Source organism: Amblyraja radiata, chromosome 33, assembly GCF_010909765.2.
Source record: "Amblyraja radiata isolate CabotCenter1 chromosome 33, sAmbRad1.1.pri, whole genome shotgun sequence".
Taxonomy (NCBI): Eukaryota; Metazoa; Chordata; class Chondrichthyes; order Rajiformes; family Rajidae; genus Amblyraja; species Amblyraja radiata.
Window position 1 is genome coordinate 20,484,006 of NC_045988.1, and position 18,989 is coordinate 20,502,994.

The 18,989-nt window shown below is 44.7% G+C and overlaps 1 protein-coding gene across 3 annotated transcripts in view; it reads right to left on the reverse strand.

Moving 5' to 3' along the window:
• The window catches only part of robo4 (roundabout guidance receptor 4), a 108,524-nt gene that overhangs the window by 42,358 nt on the left and 47,177 nt on the right, over window positions 1-18,989 (reverse strand). For all 3 annotated transcript variants that reach the window (XM_033050007.1, XM_033050004.1, XM_033050006.1), the window contains exons 3-9: window positions 12,546-12,703; window positions 9,113-9,233; window positions 7,753-7,891; window positions 6,212-6,339; window positions 5,219-5,343; window positions 2,472-2,697; window positions 785-906 (exon numbers count right to left, since the gene is read on the reverse strand). In XM_033050007.1, the coding sequence (XP_032905898.1) occupies window positions 785-906; window positions 2,472-2,697; window positions 5,219-5,343; window positions 6,212-6,339; window positions 7,753-7,891; window positions 9,113-9,233; window positions 12,546-12,703 (1,019 nt within the window). The remainder of the gene's footprint in view (window positions 1-784; window positions 907-2,471; window positions 2,698-5,218; window positions 5,344-6,211; window positions 6,340-7,752; window positions 7,892-9,112; window positions 9,234-12,545; window positions 12,704-18,989) is intronic.

An 18,989-nucleotide genomic window follows, 5' to 3' on the forward strand; every position in this document is an offset into this window, starting at 1 on the left:
CCCTAGTGTGTCGGGTCACAGGACTGAAGAGTCAATGGGATGAAGGGCCTGTTTCCATGCTATATCTCTAAAGTACGGTAATCCCAATATCACACAGGTTGGTAGTTTAATTATACACCGTAAATTCATTACTGTGTGCAGAGGAGATCGAGAATCCGGGAGGAATTGATGGGAATGTCGAGAGAATAAAATGGGTTAGGATTGGATTAATGTATCAGAGGGTGCTTGATGGTCAGTGCAGACTGAATGGGCTGAAGGGTCTCTTCACAATCCTACATTTTCAGAATTCAGAATTCAGAATCAGTACAGTACAGGAACAGCCCTTCAGCCCACCATGTCTGTGCCTAACACAATCCTAAACTAATCCATATCCTTCCATTCCCTGCATATCCATGAGCCCATCTAAAAGGCTATCAATTTTCATTGGGGTTTCAGTTCATGCAGCCAACCATGAAACCTTTTCTTCAGAAATCTAACTCTGCAGTCTGCAATTGAACCGCTAAGGGCCTGTCCCACGTGGGCTTCATATGCGCGTCATTTACACAACATAATTTAAGCAGTCGTGACACGCACGTGATGCGCGCATGGCGTGCATTACACGTGCATTATGCGCGCATGGTGATATAGGCAGTGACGCGCGGTCGCGGGCGGCGCCCCAGGATTTTGGGATTCACAAAATCTTTGCGCGCCACCTGCGTGACGCGCAAGTGGGACAGGCCCTTTATTAACAGCTTCCCGGGACGATAAACGAGTCCCATTCCACTCTTACCCACTGTCATCGTACCTTGTAACCTTTAATGATGCCGTTGTGAGACTCGGGAGGAGGTGGCTTCCAGCTGACCACAATACTATCATTCCTCCTCTCTGTGGTCGCAATGATAACACCATCAGGGGGAGCGTCGGGTACTGAACATGAGACACAAGAGAAGGGAGATTACTAGTCACTGTCAACTACTCACACCAAAGCTGCAACATTACAGATTTCACCAACCACTTCAATCCATAAAACATTGGAATGGTTTAAAGGAACTGTGCCAAATGTGAGGGGGACATTGTGCAGGGATAATTCTGTGCAATTATAGGTTTTACAGAGTCTGTCTTTACTACCTCAATAGAATCTGTAATAGCTCTTTTTGTTTAAAGCAGAACTTCTTCACTACACCACTTTCCTCTCACAGGATACTACCTCCACCACCTTGGTTTAGTTTAGCATGGAAATAGGCCCTTTGGCCCATCAAGTCAATGCTGACCACCCTTCACCCATACATATTAGTTCTATGTTATCCTACTTTTGCATCTACTTCTTGCACACTAGGGACAAGTTGATAGGGGCTAATTAACCTACAAATCTGATTGACTGGGATCTGGGTACCCAGAGGAAACCCACGTGGTCACAGTGAGGACATGCATACTCCGCACAGACAGCAGCCGAGGTCAGTATTGAACCCTTATCTCTGGCTCTGTGAGGCAGCAGCTCAAGGGCTCCACCACTGCGCATTCTAGATTCCAGACACACACAGCATGAAGACGTCTTTCCTCAGATCACTCTCAATTCTCCTACCCTTTCTTTTATATCTGTGACTTCCAGTCCCTAATTGGTTTCCCAAAGGCTACAGTAATCCATTATCCATGCTGCCAGATGATAATAATATTCAACATTATTTCCCTACTTTCAAATTGCATGAGGAAAGATTGTGGAATTAAACTTCACAACAGAGAAGACTAATAGACATCTCTGAAGTGTAAAAAAATAAGGAGGGGTTAAAACAAAGTACATGGAACTGGTTTGTTTCGTGCACCTGAGAGTTCAAAAACTGAGCGGCATAAATTTATAATAATTAGTAGATGGATTAGAGAAGATATGACAATAGATATGTTCCTCAGGGGCTTGTTTCAGGGGGTGGCTAAATGGGTGTGGAGGCAGAGGCTGTATGTGGATGCCAATACCTGCAGGATTCCAAATCAGAAAAAGTGCCACAGTGCTGGAGTAACTTAGCGGGTCAAGCAGCATCTCTGGAGCATGGGGATAGGCGACGTTTCAGTTTGGGACTATTCTTCAGACTGATGCACTGTGGTGAAAGCAGGATCAGTCTGACCAGCTACGGCTACGGGTATGGAGTTTATACGTTCTCCCCGTGGCTGCGTGGGTTTTTTCTGGGTGCATCGGTTTCCTCCCAAGCTCCAAAAATGCACAGGTATGTAGGTTAATTTGGTAAAATTGTAAATTGTCCCCAGTGTGTAGGATAGTGCTAGTGTATGGGGTGATGACGCGGGCTCGGTGGGCCGAAGTGCCTGTTCCCGTGCTGTATCTCTCTAAAGTCTAAACCTGTTTTGTACCAGACATAGATACAGTGAGCTGCAGGGTCTCCCTTTGTGTTACACCTTCCTCGATTCTACGATCCCCCGGCCTATTCTGGTGTAACTAGTGGTTGTATACACCAGCACCCATCCATCTGCCGCCCTGCTCTCACCTTCCTCTGGAATCCTTCCTTGCTTTCTGTTACTGTCGGGACTACAGAACATCCCACTGTACGCCTGAACCTTGAACTCGTACATGAAGCCCCTCCTCAGCGTGGTCAGCTCTGCATTCTGTTCCTCTGGGTCGGCAACTTGGTCCACCATCCAGTCCGTGCTCAGCGGCACCAAAGAACGGAATAAAACATTAAATCCCTCAACGTTCTGCGGCTGTGAAAGAACCTGCAGAGGGCATAAATCAAGTGAGTTTTATGCAGATAGTACAACTTACTTCCAGCCCCCTGTGGGCATTGGTTTTAATAACCTGCATGAAAGGAGAAGATCAAGTGGAATTACAGGGATTAGTCCAAATTAGTTATTCTCGCTCAGGGGAAGTAGTCAGTATCTCACAACTCCCAGATTCTGATCCCTGTCCTGTAATTCCAAGTCGTGATGCTTCTCACGTGGACAGCATCCGAGGTTACTTTTGAAATCGAATCTGTGAAATGGAATTGGGTGCCATATGATGACCGGTTTAAACAAGCATGGCTTACAGCCTTAGGACTGAAGTACTTGCGAGCTGCTTGAGAAAATATGAGTCACAAACAATCCTGGGGGAAATTAAGGCGTTGTAGACGCTCCGTTTCCAATGTAATCAGGGTGGTAACTGCTGGTGGGAAATAGAACATTACTTCATGGCTAACATTCGAGGGATCCAGCCACAGATTGGGCTCATGCCCAGCGCACATACGGGATCTTCCCTCTTTCACCTGGAGGGTGGTGGGTATATGGAGCAGGCTGCCTGAAGAGATGGTTGAGGCAGGTACTACAACCGCACTTGAATAGGTACATGGGTAGGAGATGTTTAGGGGGATATGGGCAAATAAGATTATCTTAGATGGGAGCACCTTGGTTGGCATGGGTGAGGCGAGAAGAGGGAGTGGCCAGGGCGTGACTCGTCCTTGATTGTGCTGTTGGCCTTGCCGAGGCAGCATTAGGTATTTATGGAGTCAGTGGAAGGAAGGTTGGTTCATGAAAGCTCATGACATCACATGTTTCAGATACAGACACTTTCAGATACAGAGTCAGAGATTGCATTCATCATCCACAATAATCATCCTGAACATGTTAAGATCCAATCATGCCATATAAAAATGAAGAGCTGGATCTGGGAGACACCAATGAATGAGTGGATAACCCATTTTGCACCCTTTCCCACATTACTATTGACTCCGATGTAACGAAGGAGCAGGAGAGGTGAGCGACCAACTCATTACGGCAAACATTACACTGTTGAACCAAGTTAATTTATTCTCCTGCGAGAGAGGTAGAAGCTGATAAAGACTTGGAAAGTGAGGTTATTTTCATCACATTGTGATGCAATACTTTAATACTCCAGAGGTAGAACTTCAGAGTATATTAGTAAAGTAAATACTAAGAAGAAGCCAGCTAAAGCATTAAGCGTTAAGGCACAGTGGTGTAGTGGTAGAGTTACTGCCTTGCAGCACCAGAGACCCGGGTTCAATCCTGACTACGGGTGCTGTCTGTATGGAGTTTGTACGTTCTCCCCTTGACCGTGTGTGGGTTTTCTCCGAGATCTTAGTTTTCCTCCCACACTCCAAAGACGTGCAGGTTTGTAGGTTAATTGGCTTGGTATAAGTGTAAATTGTCCCTAGTGTATGTAGGATAGTACTAGTGTATTAGATCGCTGATCAGTGCGGACCCGGAAGGGCCGAAGGGCCTGTTTCCAAGCTGTATCTCTAAACTAAACTAAACTAAATTGATACTTTTACTCTTGAGGAAGCTATTTATCTTATTCTCTCCCAGGCAGTTGCCATTGCTGGGACAGCCAGTGAATGCTGCTCATCAACTAGATTACTGCTGAAACTAGATCAGGTGGATTGCAAACTCCTTTTCCAAAGGTGGACAGCCGTATCTGAACCTTCTGAACCTTCTGAATTTTGTAGTCGGCAGGGCAGTACTCTGCATATCGCCAACTTGGACAATTTTCCATTTTTATCAAGCCAATTAACCTACAAACCTGTACGTCTTTGGAGAGAGGGAGGAAACCGAAGATCTCGGAGAAAACCCACGCAGATCACAGGGAGAACGTACAAACTCCATACAGACAGCACCCGTAGTCGGGATCGAACCCGGGTCTCTGGCGCTGTATTTTGCTGTAAGGCAGTAACTCTACCACTGTGCCACCGTGCTGCCCATTATCTGGGACTGTAAAATGGCACCGAAATGACACCTCTTACATATAGATTCAGTGGGCTATTTTGTACTTTGTGTACTAACAGGGGGATTGAGCTGATGTGTGGTAAGTCTTGCTGATCTGTCTGAAAAGGAAAAGTATTTCACTGGGCCTTGGCACATGTGATAATTAAGAAACCATTGAGCCATTTAGCTGATCAGATACATTTTACAATATTCCACTTGTGTCAATAATCACAGAATCTAGCTTTCTATTCGAGATTGATTTATGAAGTGATATAAAATTCTCCTGCAGCTTGGGTGGAATTCATGTCCCTGGATTACCTGGTCAGGATGCTTTGGTCATTCAGTTACACTGCTGTTCCTCCCTTGGCTCACTGCAGATATAATGGAGAACACCTTCCAAAACATACTATGATTTCTAAACTATGCACGCAGCACAAGAATATATGCATCGCATCACGCTGAATAGGGTGAAGTGCATGACAATTGTGTCTAGAATCAAGTGGTAACATCCTGAAATTAGGTAAGTTGATCAGAGGCAAACCTTCCAGTGGAGATGGACATGTGAAGATGATGGAAGAATGGTGATGTTGGCCAGGTGTACACGGACATCCAGCATCTGCCTTTGGGTGTCCTCTTGTTTCTCCCTCTGACCAGTGTCAAGAGCATCTGAAGGTAATAAAAACATGCCACAATGACAGCAGTCACACACAATTATGTTTCATTTAATGCTGATCAACCACATCAACCATCATCTGTTGTTTCTACTCTATTTGCCTCTTCAGCATGAGGGGTCATAAATATTGAACCTATGACAGCGCAAGACAGAAAAAGACCAGTTGGTTCACTAAGGATTACACTGACCGAATGCATGGAAGGTGTTACTGAAGGCTAGCAATGGATCAATGGACATAGAACATTGTAGCGAAGGAACAGGCTCTGTGGCGCACACTATCTGTGCTGAGCAAACCTCCCCTACCAGCATCTGATCCATATCCTTCCATTCCCTACATACAGTATGCATGTGCCAATCTAAATGCTGCTGTCATATCTGCTTCCACCACCACCCCTGGCAGCGCATCCCACATACCCAGCACTCTCTATGTAAACAACTTGCCCCACACATCTTCCTCTCTCTTACCTTAAGGCCCTACCCGCCTACCCTTGACATTTCCACCCTGACATGAAGGTTCTGACTACCTGTCCTATCGTCATTTTATATCGTTTTTATCAGCTCTCCCCTCAACCTGTTGGCCCCATTCACATTAAGAGAAGTTAGACAGTTTATCAATTGAGTCTAATGTAATATAGTATGTGAGTAAAAATAACTATATCAGCAGAAATTGCTGCTGTCAATACACTACTTCACTGTTTTAACCAGTTAGAACATGGAGACCCACTTATTCACATAATTCAGGCTATTATCCGCTTTACATCATACATTTCTTCCCCCCATTGCTTCTGACTGGGTGTGCTTTCAGTTGACTCCACCAGCTTACTCGTTGCCCAGGGTGAACCATAGCAAACTCACACATACCTCGTACTGTGAGGGAGGCAGAGGCAGCAGCTGAACCCACTGCATTCTCAGCCAGGCAGGTGTAGACACCGGAGTCACTAGCGGCTGTGTAATGAATCCTTATTGTGTGATCAGAGTTCACCTCGTACCTGTTGAATCAAAGCACCGACTTGATCAGAAGGGGAAATCAATTTACACTCCTCTCCCAACACCCACCTTGCTACGAAATATGCACCTCTGCTCCTTCCACCACCACTCAGTAACATAAATCCGAGATGTGTTTTTGACTGAATGTAACAACCAACAGTGAAGAACCCGCACGTTACTGCCTTACTGGGAATGTGCTGCAGTATCATGGTAAAGCATTGAGTCAAGCCGACTCAGGTATATATCAGCCATTGCATGGGATGATGTGCAGCTCTCCCCGATGTTCCTGTTCACTTATCCCTCAGTAAGCTAACAGCTGCACTTGCTACATCCCGCCAGTGACTATGTTTCAGAGACACAAGAAACTGAAGATGCAAAATTAAATGGTCTGGAGGAACTTAGGGAGGGAATGGACAGACAACGTCTTGGGTTGGGACTCTTATTTAGACTGGTGATGTTTCAGGTCGGGACCCTTCTTCAGACTGAGGGCAACTGTGATTCATGGTTTCTCAGCTCTTTGAGACAGAGTCATAGAGAAATATAGCACGGAAGCTGCCCTCTGTTTAACAGAGTCTGAAGAAGGGTCTCGATCCGAAAAGTCACCCCATTCCTTCTCTCCAGAGATGCTGCCTATCCCGCTGAGTTACTCCAGCTTTTGGTGTGTATCTCTAACAGAGTCTGCACTGAAAATCAAACACCTGTTTTTCCATTTATCCTATTCCTACCCATTTTGGTTGACAAAGGCAAGTTAGGCCAAAGGGTCTGTTTCCGAGCTGTATGACAATACAACTCTCCTAGCCCCAACCTCTCAACCCCAGATTCCACCTCACCTACACACTAGGAGCAAGTCACAGCAGCCAATTAAACTAACAACCCACACATCCTTGAGATGTGGAGAGAAACTGGAACACATGGATCAAACCCATGTGGTTTCAGAAAGAGTATGCAAACTCCACATAAATGGAGCCAGTGTTGGATTCCAGATCCCTGGAGATGTGAAGAAGCAGCTCTTATAACCACATCTTTTTTCCACGAGTAGTAGCTCTACTCAATAACCAAAAATCTGTAGCCTTCTTTTGCTGTGGTATTTTATTTAATTCACATGTTTAATCAATAATGTTTTATTATTAATGTTTAATGTTTTATGCGTCATTCTGATTAATTGTCACTGTATGTCATGTTGTCACTTGCGGGAGGAGCACCAAGGCTGATTCCTTGTATGTGAATATACTTAGCCAATAAATGTATTCATTCATTCATTCATCACTGCAATGTCCATGTTTTGAGAAGCTGTGTGCAAACTCTTCTTCACCCAGACAGTGAGACAAAAAGATTCTCAAGACAAATATACATAAATGGTCATTTCCAGGAGCAGTATCTTTCTCCTGGGTGGATTATTCAGTGACTGCACTGACCTCCCATTGGGAAGCATTCCGTTTTCTTTCTTCCAAACCACTCGAGGCAATGGATCACCGCGAGCATTGCAGGAAAACTGCACGCTGCCTCCAGCCATCACCGTGGCATCACTAGGCCTTTGAACAAAGGTTGGCTTTTCTGCAGGAAAGACGAGCGAGTTATCGTCACAAGAAACACCAGTCGGCACTGCCAGCCAGACCTCCCGCCTTTCCCTGACCATGTATGAGTAAACGTTGTGTATAAAGGAACTGCATATGTTCGTTTATACCGAAGTTAGACACAAAATGCTGGAGTAACTGAGCGGGTCAGGCAGCATCTCTGGAGAAAAAGGAATGGGTGACATTTCGGCTAGAACCCTTCTTCTGATTTCTCCACTCTGAAGAAGGGTTCCGACCTGAGACATCACCTATTCCCTTTCTCTAGAGATGTTGCCTGGCCCGCTGAGTTGCTCCAGCATTCTGGGTCGATATATAAGTAAAAGTTGCTGACAGAGAGTAAGTTAAGATTCTAAAATTTGGGCTAAAGGAGGCAATGTCAAACCCATGCATCGGAGCAGATGCATTAGAGCATGTGCACATTTCCAAGAATAGAACCCAGGTTTGCTCTCTTGTATTTCAGTCTGTACCTCAAACAGTAAGGTTAATATAAAGCTGTAGGACACAATGGAGTGGCGTAGTGGAAAGGTGCTGGGCCCATGGTCGGCTTGGTCAGCAACGCTTGGTCAGCAACCTTTAACTCTGAGTCAGCAAGCACTTGGACCGCCAGTACTTCTGTCAGTTTGCCAAAGGCAGCAGGTTTGGGCAAAGATAAGAATGGAGCAGGGTTGTTAACTATTACAGTCAGAAATAACTCATTTATTTGGTATGTTAGAATAAATTCAGCTCTGAACAGGTGAATTTCTTTCCCCCAAAGCTCCATTTTTGCAAATAATAATTTACTGGTCATTTCAAAAGCAAAAATAAATATTCAAATGCACTAGTCAATGTTTCTAACCCATGACACTACTGAGAGAAAAACAGAGGGTACACAGTATCTGGAAGCTAGGGAAGAGCATATAATTATGCTGCTAAAAGACATTTGGACATATGTCAGGATAGGAATGGTTTACAGAGTGCTATGGCCCAAATGCGAGCAAATGTGATTAGCCGAGTATACCAACTTGGTCGGCATGGACAAGGTGGGTCAAAAGTCCTGTTTCTGTGTCGCATGGTTCTATACCCCAGACTCTAAGAGCAAGTTCTCCCTGTCCGCTATCCATCAACACCACCAGAGGAAGGAGTAATCGAGTCTTTCAAACTGCGCTAATCTTTACAACAACTCTTAAACCAACTGGTGAACAACGTGTCGAGTGTTACTCACCCAATACGGACATTCGGGCAGCTCTGCTCTCCCGCTGGCCCACCTTGTTTGTTGCTACACACATGTACACTCCCGAGTCACTCCTCAGTGTGGAGAAAATGGTGAGTTTACCGACAGTAACCTGTAGGCAAGACAAGAACGTGAAACCGAAAGAAACATCCAGATACAGCAAAGGGCCTTTCTGTGGTATTCTCTGGAGAACTACGGAAGAGGCTTCTACGCAGGATTACAAATGAAAAACTTCACTCGCCTTTGAAAGAAAAGATATTACAAATCAACTCACAATTTTTCCCTTAAAGAGATCACAATTTTTCCCTTAAAGTGAACGGCATATCCTGTTGTTGGGATCTTAGCAATGGATTTCTAAAATAAGGAAAAGATCTACACAGCTCTTCCACTGATCAAAGTACAGTGTGTATCATTCGTATTCATAGTGATTCAATGGTAATTTATTGTTACATGTACCTACGTACAGTGATTTATTTTTGCATGCAATTCAGTATAAATCTTACTATAGAGAAAGTATATCCAATATGTAGCAGTCAAGGGAGGGAACAAATGGAAGGTCTGGCAGAGATGTTTCCTCTCGGTGATTATATGCGGCGCCCTGGCGCAGCAGTAGAGTTGCTGCCCTTCAGCGTCAGAGACCCAGGTTCAATCCTAACTACGGGTGCTGTCTATACAGAGTTTGTATGTTCTCCCCGTGACCGCGTGGGTTTTTTCCAGGAGCTCCGGTTTCCTCCCTCACTCCAAAGACATGCAGGTTTGTAGGTTAATTGGCTTCGGTAAGAATCGTAAATCGTCGCTATTGTGTAGGATAGTGCAACTGTACGGGGCGATCGCTGGGCGTTGCGGGCTCGGTGGGCCAAAGGGCCTGTTTCCGCGCTGTGACTCTAAAACTAATAGATGAATCTCTGTGTGGCGCTCTGACAGAATCTGACACAGGGCATGCCTGGAATATTGTGGTGATAAATGTATCATCCTTCCTCGGTGATGGGATCTCGATTGGAAGCTGGGGACATTTCCCACTGGATGCCTGGATTCAGGGGTATTCGCTACAAGCAGTGGTTAGAGTGAGTAAGATTGTTTTCTCTAAAACAGTGGAGGTTGTGGGAGACCTGATAGAAAATTATGAGAGGCATAGATAAGGTAGACACTCAGAACCTTTTTCCCCCCAGGATGGAAAAAGGGTCAAGAGTCAAGTGGCGGGAAAAGGGTCAAGATTCAAGTGTTTTATTGGCATATGTCCTAAACAGGACATTGAAATTCTTACTTGCACCCAGCACAACAGTTTAAGATGAGAAGGACAAACTTTAAAGAAGGTGTACAGGACAAGTTTTTATTTATTTATTTTTTTACACAGAAGGTGGTGAGTGTTGCCATAATGGCAGAATATGTTGCCAGGGGTGGTGGTTGAAGCAGACACCTTTGGAGAGGCACATGGATATGCAGGGACTGGAGGGATATGGGTTACATGCATGTAGATAAGTAATGGTCTTGGCATCATGTTCAGCACAGACATTGTGGACGAAGGGCCTGTTCTTGCGCTGCATTGTTCTATATTCTATATCTATCTATATATTACTAAAAGTCTGTTCTTGACCGGTTTTGGCTTTCTGTGCTGCGATTTCCGAGAGTACGCCGCCACCTACGGCCGTCATTTTTGGCTACCTCGCTCAGAGCCCCCCTCCGCCGCTTGTGTGCCGAGGATTTTTCCCGTCGATGAAAATTGACAGAGATATTAATGTTTTTACAAAATTCCCCATTCTCTCTACTGCACCTGCTGGAGGGAGGGGGAGGGACTATAAAACCAGGAAGTGGTGTGCCTCAATCAGTCTCTGCAAGTGGTGTGCCTCAATCAGTCTCTGCAAGTGGTGTGCCTCAATCAGAGCTCTGAATGACACTGACAAATGTCTACAGCACTGTGAGTACCCTTAATTTGGTTTGAAAATGAATATATGGTTAGAGGTAAAAAAGCACTGCCTGCAAATGGTTGTTTGGGTTTGGGTTGAAGTAAAAAGGCACTCTCTCTCCCCCCCCTCCCTCTCCTCTCCCCCCTCTCCTTCCCCCCCTCTCCTCCCCCCCCCCCTCTTCCCCTCTCCTCCCCCCCCCCTTCTCCTCTCCCCCCCTCTCCTTTCCCCCCCTCTCCTTCCCCCCCTCTCCTTTCCCCCCCTCTCCTCTCCCCCCCCCTCTCCTCTCCCCCTCTCCTCTCCCCCTCTCCTCTCCCCCCTCTCTCTCTCTCTCCCCTCTTTTTCTCCCCCTCCTCCCCTCCATCCCCTCCCCCACCGTCCCTCCCCTCCACACACCCCTACCCCCTTCCCTCCACCCTCCCTCCACCCTCCCTCCCCCCCTCCCTCCCCCCCTCCCCTGTCCTCCCCACCCCCCTCCCCCTGTCCTCCCCTGCACTAAACCACTGCACTAAAGAGTGGCCATCTAAAACAGATAAACAATGAGAAATTTACCAATGACTGTCAACAATGTACCTAGAAACATAGAAAATAGGTGCAAGCAGGCCATTCGGCCCTTCGAGCTAGCATCGCCATTCAATATGATCATGGCTGATCATCCAAAATAAGTATCCTGTCCCTGCTTTCTCCCCATATCCCTTGATTCTGTTAGCCCTAAGAGCTATATCGAACTCTCCCTTGAATAAATCAAGAGAATACCTAAGATACAACCTAACCTTTGGTTGTCGATAACCGGTATCAATTTGCCTGAAATTATAGTGAAAAGGGACATCTTTTATAGGGGACACCAGATTTTGTAGATGTAGGAAACTTGAACAAAACAATAGTGCTGGAGGACTGCTGTCAGGCAGCATCTGCAGAGGGAATAAACATCTATCCACTCCCTCCACAATTACTACCTGTCCACTCAATTCCTCCTTTGTGCTTTGCTCAATTTTTTTTAATGGAAAGTTTACATTTGACATCGTTCAAGTTCAAATTCAAGTGAGTTTATTGTCATGTGTCCCTGATAGGACAATGAAATTCTTGCTTTGCTTCAGCACACGGAACATAGTAGGCATTTACTACAAAACAGATCAGTGTGTCCATATACCATTATATCAGGTAAAGCAACTTCCTCTCGTCCAAAGATAGACACAAAATGCTGGAGTAACTTAGCAGGTCTCGCAGCATCTCATGAGAAAAATAATTGGTGACATTTCTTCAGGGATGCCTTCACGGTTGCGATCCGAAACATCACCTATTACTTTTCTCCAGAGATGCTGCCTGACCCGCTGAGTTACTCCAGAGTTTTGTGTCTATCTTCGGTGTAAACCAGCATCTGCAATTGCTTCCTGCACACTTCTTCTCATCCGAGTCCTTCCACAGTTTGATGGGATGGCTTCCTCACAGAAGGCAGTCAGTTGATGTTAACATTACTGCCCTCTGTGATTGAAACAGAGGAGGTAGGCAAGCAGTGGACTCACTCTGTACCGCTGGTCCTTGTCGTCCAGAGGTGCCCCATCTTTCTTCCACGTGACGGTTGGCTCGGGGTGACCGCGGGGCGGGAGACATTCCATATCCGCCTGCTCGCCTAACGCCACCACCACGCTGCTGGGCTGCAGGCGGAACTCCTCCCGGAGGGCTGAAATGAAACGGGATCATCATCGCAACCGAACAAACGCCGGGGGGAGAGAGGCACCATGAACAAGGTTCACAAAATAAACAAGGGACATAAGAGACTGCCGATGATGGAATCTTGTGCAAGAAACAAACTGCTGGTGGAACTCAGTGGTTCGGTCTGAAGATGGGTCCTGTCCCAAAACTTTCATCTGTCCATTTCCCATCACAGATGCTGCCTGACCGGCTGAGTTCCTCGAGCTCTTTGTATTTTGCTTGTAAACAAAAAACATCCTGCATTTTTGTCTACCTGAATTTAGCAACGACAGGAAGCTGGATTAGTTACTAAATTGAGACACAAAGAACAATAGATGCTGGATTCATGAGCAAAATACAAAGTGCTGGTGTAACTCAGTGGGTCAGGCAGCATGAGGAGAGAGACAGGGTAGGTGATGTTTTGGGTCAGCATATGACAACAAATGGCTAATTATAATTTTATTGACTTCTACCTGCTTCTACTTATTATGTCCTTATGCCCTGATTAAATATGAAGTCCCAACTAATAACACAAGCACAAAGCAAAGTTAATTTTAACTGCAGATAGTCCAAGGGTGAGCCTTAAACATGCCAGCGAACACTGACAGGAGGCAGCACTTTGGCCATAGAACCTGCTCCAGAGCTCATCTTGAAATTTATCATGCCCCTGCTGAACGCAAATTAGTTGCTCCATTTTTACATTACAACACTTCAGGATGGCACGGTGGCACAGCAGTAGAGTTGTTGCCTTACAGCACCAGAGACCCTGTTCCCATTTCCTTCGCTCCATAGATGCTGCCTCACCCGCTGAGATTCTCCAGTATTTTTGTCCACGCTCCAGAGACCCTGATTGGATTCTGACTGCGGGCACTTGTCTGTACACAGTTTGTTCTATATCTACGTGACCTTTGAGGGTTTTCACTGGGATCTCCAATTTCCTCCCACTGGCCAAAAGACATACGGGTTTGTAAGCTAATTGGCTTGGTATAAATGTAAATTGTCCCTGGTGTATGCAGGATGGTGTGAATGAGCAGGGATCGCAGGATAATGTCTGGGATCGGTGAGATCTCGGTGCCCGGAAGGCCTGTTTCCGTGCTGTATCTCTAAACTAAGCTAAGCACTTCAAAATTCCTGTGAAGTTAAGCTTATGAAGCATTCTTTGGAAATAGACATTTCCCATTGTTCTACCCCAAAACCACTGCATCAGGTAAACTGCTCAAACTAATCTCATGATCATCGGTGGAATCTTTCTGGAGAGAGAGAAAAAGAATTTGCCATCTTTGGCTGCACAATTACTTCCAAAGTACAATTAATTGCGGAGAATATTGCAAATTCAAGATTGCATGCTGTCAAATAACTATACATTGTCTGTTGGATGAAACTAAACCCATCATCAAACTCAGTTACCCCACCACTCCCCGTCAAAGCCACAAGGAGATTATCTCAATCTAATTAATCTCACCCTGGAATCTTTGCTGTGTGAAAATTGGCAGCTCCATTTGAGCATATTGAGATTAAGTACGCTTCAAAAGTAAATTAACTAGCCATGAAACAAATTAGCACTTCCTGTTGATGGTGAAGTCCTTATTATCAATTAAAAAATCCATTCCACGCTCTTCACTTCTTAATTAGCTAACGTCGATAAGAATCCTACAGTCACAACTTGCTTCTAACCTTGAAGGTTGTACCACTGCTGGCTATGGGCTCCACCCTTCATCACAACATCGTTGGCTGTCAAGCATCCATTGAAGTGGATCCACAATATTCTGCACTATAATTATCAACCTTGTTCTGCAGTCAATGTCGAGAAATGAAAAATGTAATTTATCTAACATTTTTAATCATTTCAAAGCTTGGGGTGGGAGATTGCAACCTTCACGTGGTCCACCCTGTTTCGACAAATGCAATCAACCCGGTCGGTGCGCGCAATCAAATAAGATCAAATAGAACAAGTTGTCCTACAACTTTAGGCTGTGCACGCCATACGCAAGAAGAAGAAGAAGAAGTTTTCAAAGCTTGAAATAAAATTCACAATACACACTGGATTACAGTAGAAACTGAAACAAAGAATTTATAAAAAATCAATTTTAAATAGGAATTATAATTCACGCACTTAAAACTCACTTCTGAGCACGAGGTAATTTGTGAAACAGAAACTATCAATCTTAAGGGTCTGTCCCACTTTCACGACCGAATTCACGACCTTTTTTACTCGTGGACATTTTTCATCATGTTGAAAAAACGCCCCGACCTACTTGATGCCACGAGTACCTATGACTAGCATCACGGCCTGCTACGACCTCCTACGACCTTGTGATGATCATGCTGCGAGTATGAGTCAAGGGCAAACTCGGCAGAGGTCGTGAATTAGTTTGTGAAAGTGGGACAGGCCCTTTAATCATTTAGTGTCCTGGTTAGTGATTGCCCCCTTCCATGCCTGAGAAATGTCACAATTTGCTGCCTCGGTTTAGAGACAAGGCCTCTCCTTGTCCCACTATTCTTCTGGAAAATCCGGCTGACACAGTAAATGACTAACAAGTCCTTTGGGAAGCTGTAACGTTAACGAGGGCCTTGTCACCTTGTCAGATCCTCTATCATTGGCATATTGTTCATTAGAAGGTCTACTCATGTAGATCGGACGCTGTTTAATTGCAGCACAAATTAAGTGTGAATTATTTTTCGTAATGAGCTCTGTAAGCACCAGCACTCACTCACCGTGCACCTCGGGGAAAGAACGTGCAAGCACAGAGTGTTCTGAGAGGGTGAAAGGACAACGTTGGTTGTGCAGTAAACTTTGAGTGTTAAGCTAAATGAGAGCCACTGAACTCGTTGCTCTGTATATATCACCCCACTTTTCTACACTACTGCTCTTTAGTTTTAGTTTCTAGTTTTAGAGATACAGCATGGAAACAATCCCTTCGGCCCAAATGAAGGAACATTTACACGTACACCAAGCCAATTAACCTACATGCCTTGTGGAGTGTGGGAGGAAACCAAAGATCGCGGAGAAAATCCACGCAGTCACGGGAAGAACGTACAAACTCCGTACAGACAGCACCCGTAGTCGGGATCGAACCTGGGTCTCAGGCACTGCAAGCGCTGTAAGGCAGCAACTCTACCGCTGCGCCATTGTATTCTTGGTAAATTGCAAAAGGGCACAGAGTGCTGGAGTAACAGTAGGTCAGGCAGCATCTCTGGGAAACATGGACAGGTGACCTTTCCGGTCGAGACCCTTCTTCAGACTTTGGTAGTCTCATGGTAAATTGCTAGTTGTTAATAATTCTCAGGTTATCAAAAGAAATGAGCATTCCAAATCACCCAATTGAAATATTTAAATCTTAACCTTAATAATCCACACTTTTCTCCACACAACTTTTTCTTCTGTGTATGTTTAACTGATCTCTAAAATATAGAAACACAAGCAACTGCACATGCTGGAATCATGCTGGTATATGAGGCATCTTCAAGGTAGTTGAGGCCAGTTCATTGGCTATATTTAAGAGGGAGTTAGATGTGGTCCTTGTGGCTAAAGGGATCGGGGGTATGGAGAGAAGGCAGGTACAGGATACTGAGTTGGATGATCAGCCAAGATCATATTGAATGGCGGTGCAGGCTCGAAGGGCCGAATGGCCTTCTCCTGCTCATATTTTCTATGTTTCTATGTTTCTATCTTGGTCGGAATGAGCAGGCTGGGCTGAAGGGCCTGTTACCATGCTGTACGGCTCAAAGCATTTCAGTTCAAATAAAAAATCAGATCAAATTACCACTACAATTTTCAATTATCCTTGTGGCTGCCACATGATGTGGCTAGCTACGGGAGTAATGGCTGAAGTGGGATTTTGAGGATTGTGTACTAATATTTTGTGATAACTGCAAACTTCATTCATAAACAGCAACCTATTGAAAGTCCTTGTCGCCAAGATTAGATCGAGATACCATTAGAATTATTCCACTCTTTTCCACATGATCCATTGAGCTGCAAGGAATTTCCAAAGAATTTATTCTGCATCGCCCAGCATAGATATTCATCCCCGTGATCAGGATATTAGAACTCAATTTGACTTCTGAGGTCGAGATATTAATCTTGAAGCACAGTTTCACCACACATCTTAGTAAAATGTTGTTTATGCGACAACTGTAGCTGGACTGACCATTGAGTTGTTATTTAGGCTTCTGAACAGTCCATAACCTAGGGTACTGACCGATTCACCCCCGTCCTGGTGTGGACATTGTCCATGAAACTGAAGACAAGACACAAAATGCAGGAGTAACAGCGGGACAGGCAGCATCAATGGACAGAAGGGTCAAGACCTTTCTTCAGTCTGTGAAACTGATGGGCTACAATGCTGAGAACTATATTATGCACTCTTCCCCTTTGCTCTACCTATTGCAACCGAGTTTGATGTGGCTGTTTCTATGCATGGTATATCTGATCTGATTGGATAGCATGCAAAACAAAGGTTTACCCCGACTCTCAGTCTGAAGAACGGTCTCGACCAGAAACGTTACCTACTACCTTTCTCCAGAGATGCTGTCTGACCCATTGAGTTACTCAAGCTTCTTATGTCTAACTACAGTTTTCACTATTCAAGTGATAATAAGAAATCTAAACTTAAAAATTGGATTAAAGTGATGGGCTTGATTAACCTGATCTTATCCTGATAAACCTTCAAGCCAATTGTCTAAGTTGACTATTGTTGGCAAACATCAGCACAAGCTCCTAGAAAGTATGATTAAAAACTGTTTAAACTCCTGACATATCCTGCCTTCAACAAAGTCCCTGCATTTTGCTTCTTGTCAAGAGTGTTTTATTGTCATATATCCCAGATAGAACTATGATATTCATACTTGCAGCAGCTACACACACACACACACACACACACACATCCACATCCACATCCACATCCACTTCCTGAACCTGGACATTACAGTTTTCAGGCTCCTATACCTTCATCCTGATGGCAGGGGTGAAATTAGTGCATGGTCAGGGTGGTGAGGGTCTCTGATGATGCTGATTGCCTTTTTGAGGCGATCCCGGTAAATCCCTTCGATGGTGGGGTCAGAGCCAGTGATGGACTGGGCAGTGTTCACAGTCTTCTTCACTCCTGGGCATTCAAGTTGCCGAACCAGGACTTGATGCAACCAGTCATTATGCTCTCTACTGTACATCTGTAGACATTCAAGGGAATCCTCTCCGACATACCGAAACTTTGTAATCTCAGGAAGTAGAGGCGTTGATGTGCTTTCTTTATGATTGCATCAGTGTGCTGGGTCCAGGAAAGATCTTTGGAAATATGCACTCCCTGGAATTTGACTTTTTTGACTCTCTCCGCCATCGTCCCGTTGATATAAACAGGCTTGTGGGTCCTCATCCTTCCTCTTCCAAAGTCCACAATCAGTGCATTGGCCTGACTGATATTGAGAACCAGGTTGTTATGTTGGCACGATTTGGTCAATCGGTCGATTTCACTTCTAGACTCTGACTCATCACCATCTGTTATTCGTCCAACAACGTTGGTGTCGGCGGTGAAATTGAAGATGGAGCTCGCACCGTGACCCAATCATTATGGATTATGCAAGTGATGTGTGAGTATTTTTTCCTTTGAAGTAAAATTCTATTATTTTAGATTGCTCAGTCAATTGGTTTCAAGCTGAAATCCAAAGTTATGGTTGATAAGAGACAATATAATGATTTGTGGATCTGATTTAGAATGCCATAATACAGATAGATCTGGAGGAATAAAAATGAGACCTTGAATTCACTTCTTTCCACTCACAAGGGAATGCAAAAAACACTTTTGCTTTCCTGACAACTCTAAATCATCAAGATGAATGGCACTTGTAGCTGGTGAATGATATTTGATATCCTTCAAACTGATTACAATCGCAGTCTCTCTCGTGTGTGTTATCCTTTGAAGCAAGATGAATACAAACAGCTAGCAGAAGATGGTTATATAGACATAACATTGTCCACCTGATCAAATGAGGAAGAAACTGAAGACCCGTGACTGTCAGTCTGAATAAGGGTCTCGACCCGAAACGCCACCTATTCATTTTCCAGAGATGCTGTCTGACCTGCTGAGTTACTGCAGCATTTTATGTCTATTTTCGGTTTAAAGCAGCATCCGCAGTTCCTTCTTACACAAGAGATTGAAGAATCAAAATTAGGCAGGCCCCTGAGCCTGACATTAACCTGCCCTTTGCTTCACTTGGAAGAGAATGGAAAGGATTTGAGTATAAGAGCAGGGAGGTTCTACTGCAGTTGTACAGGGTCT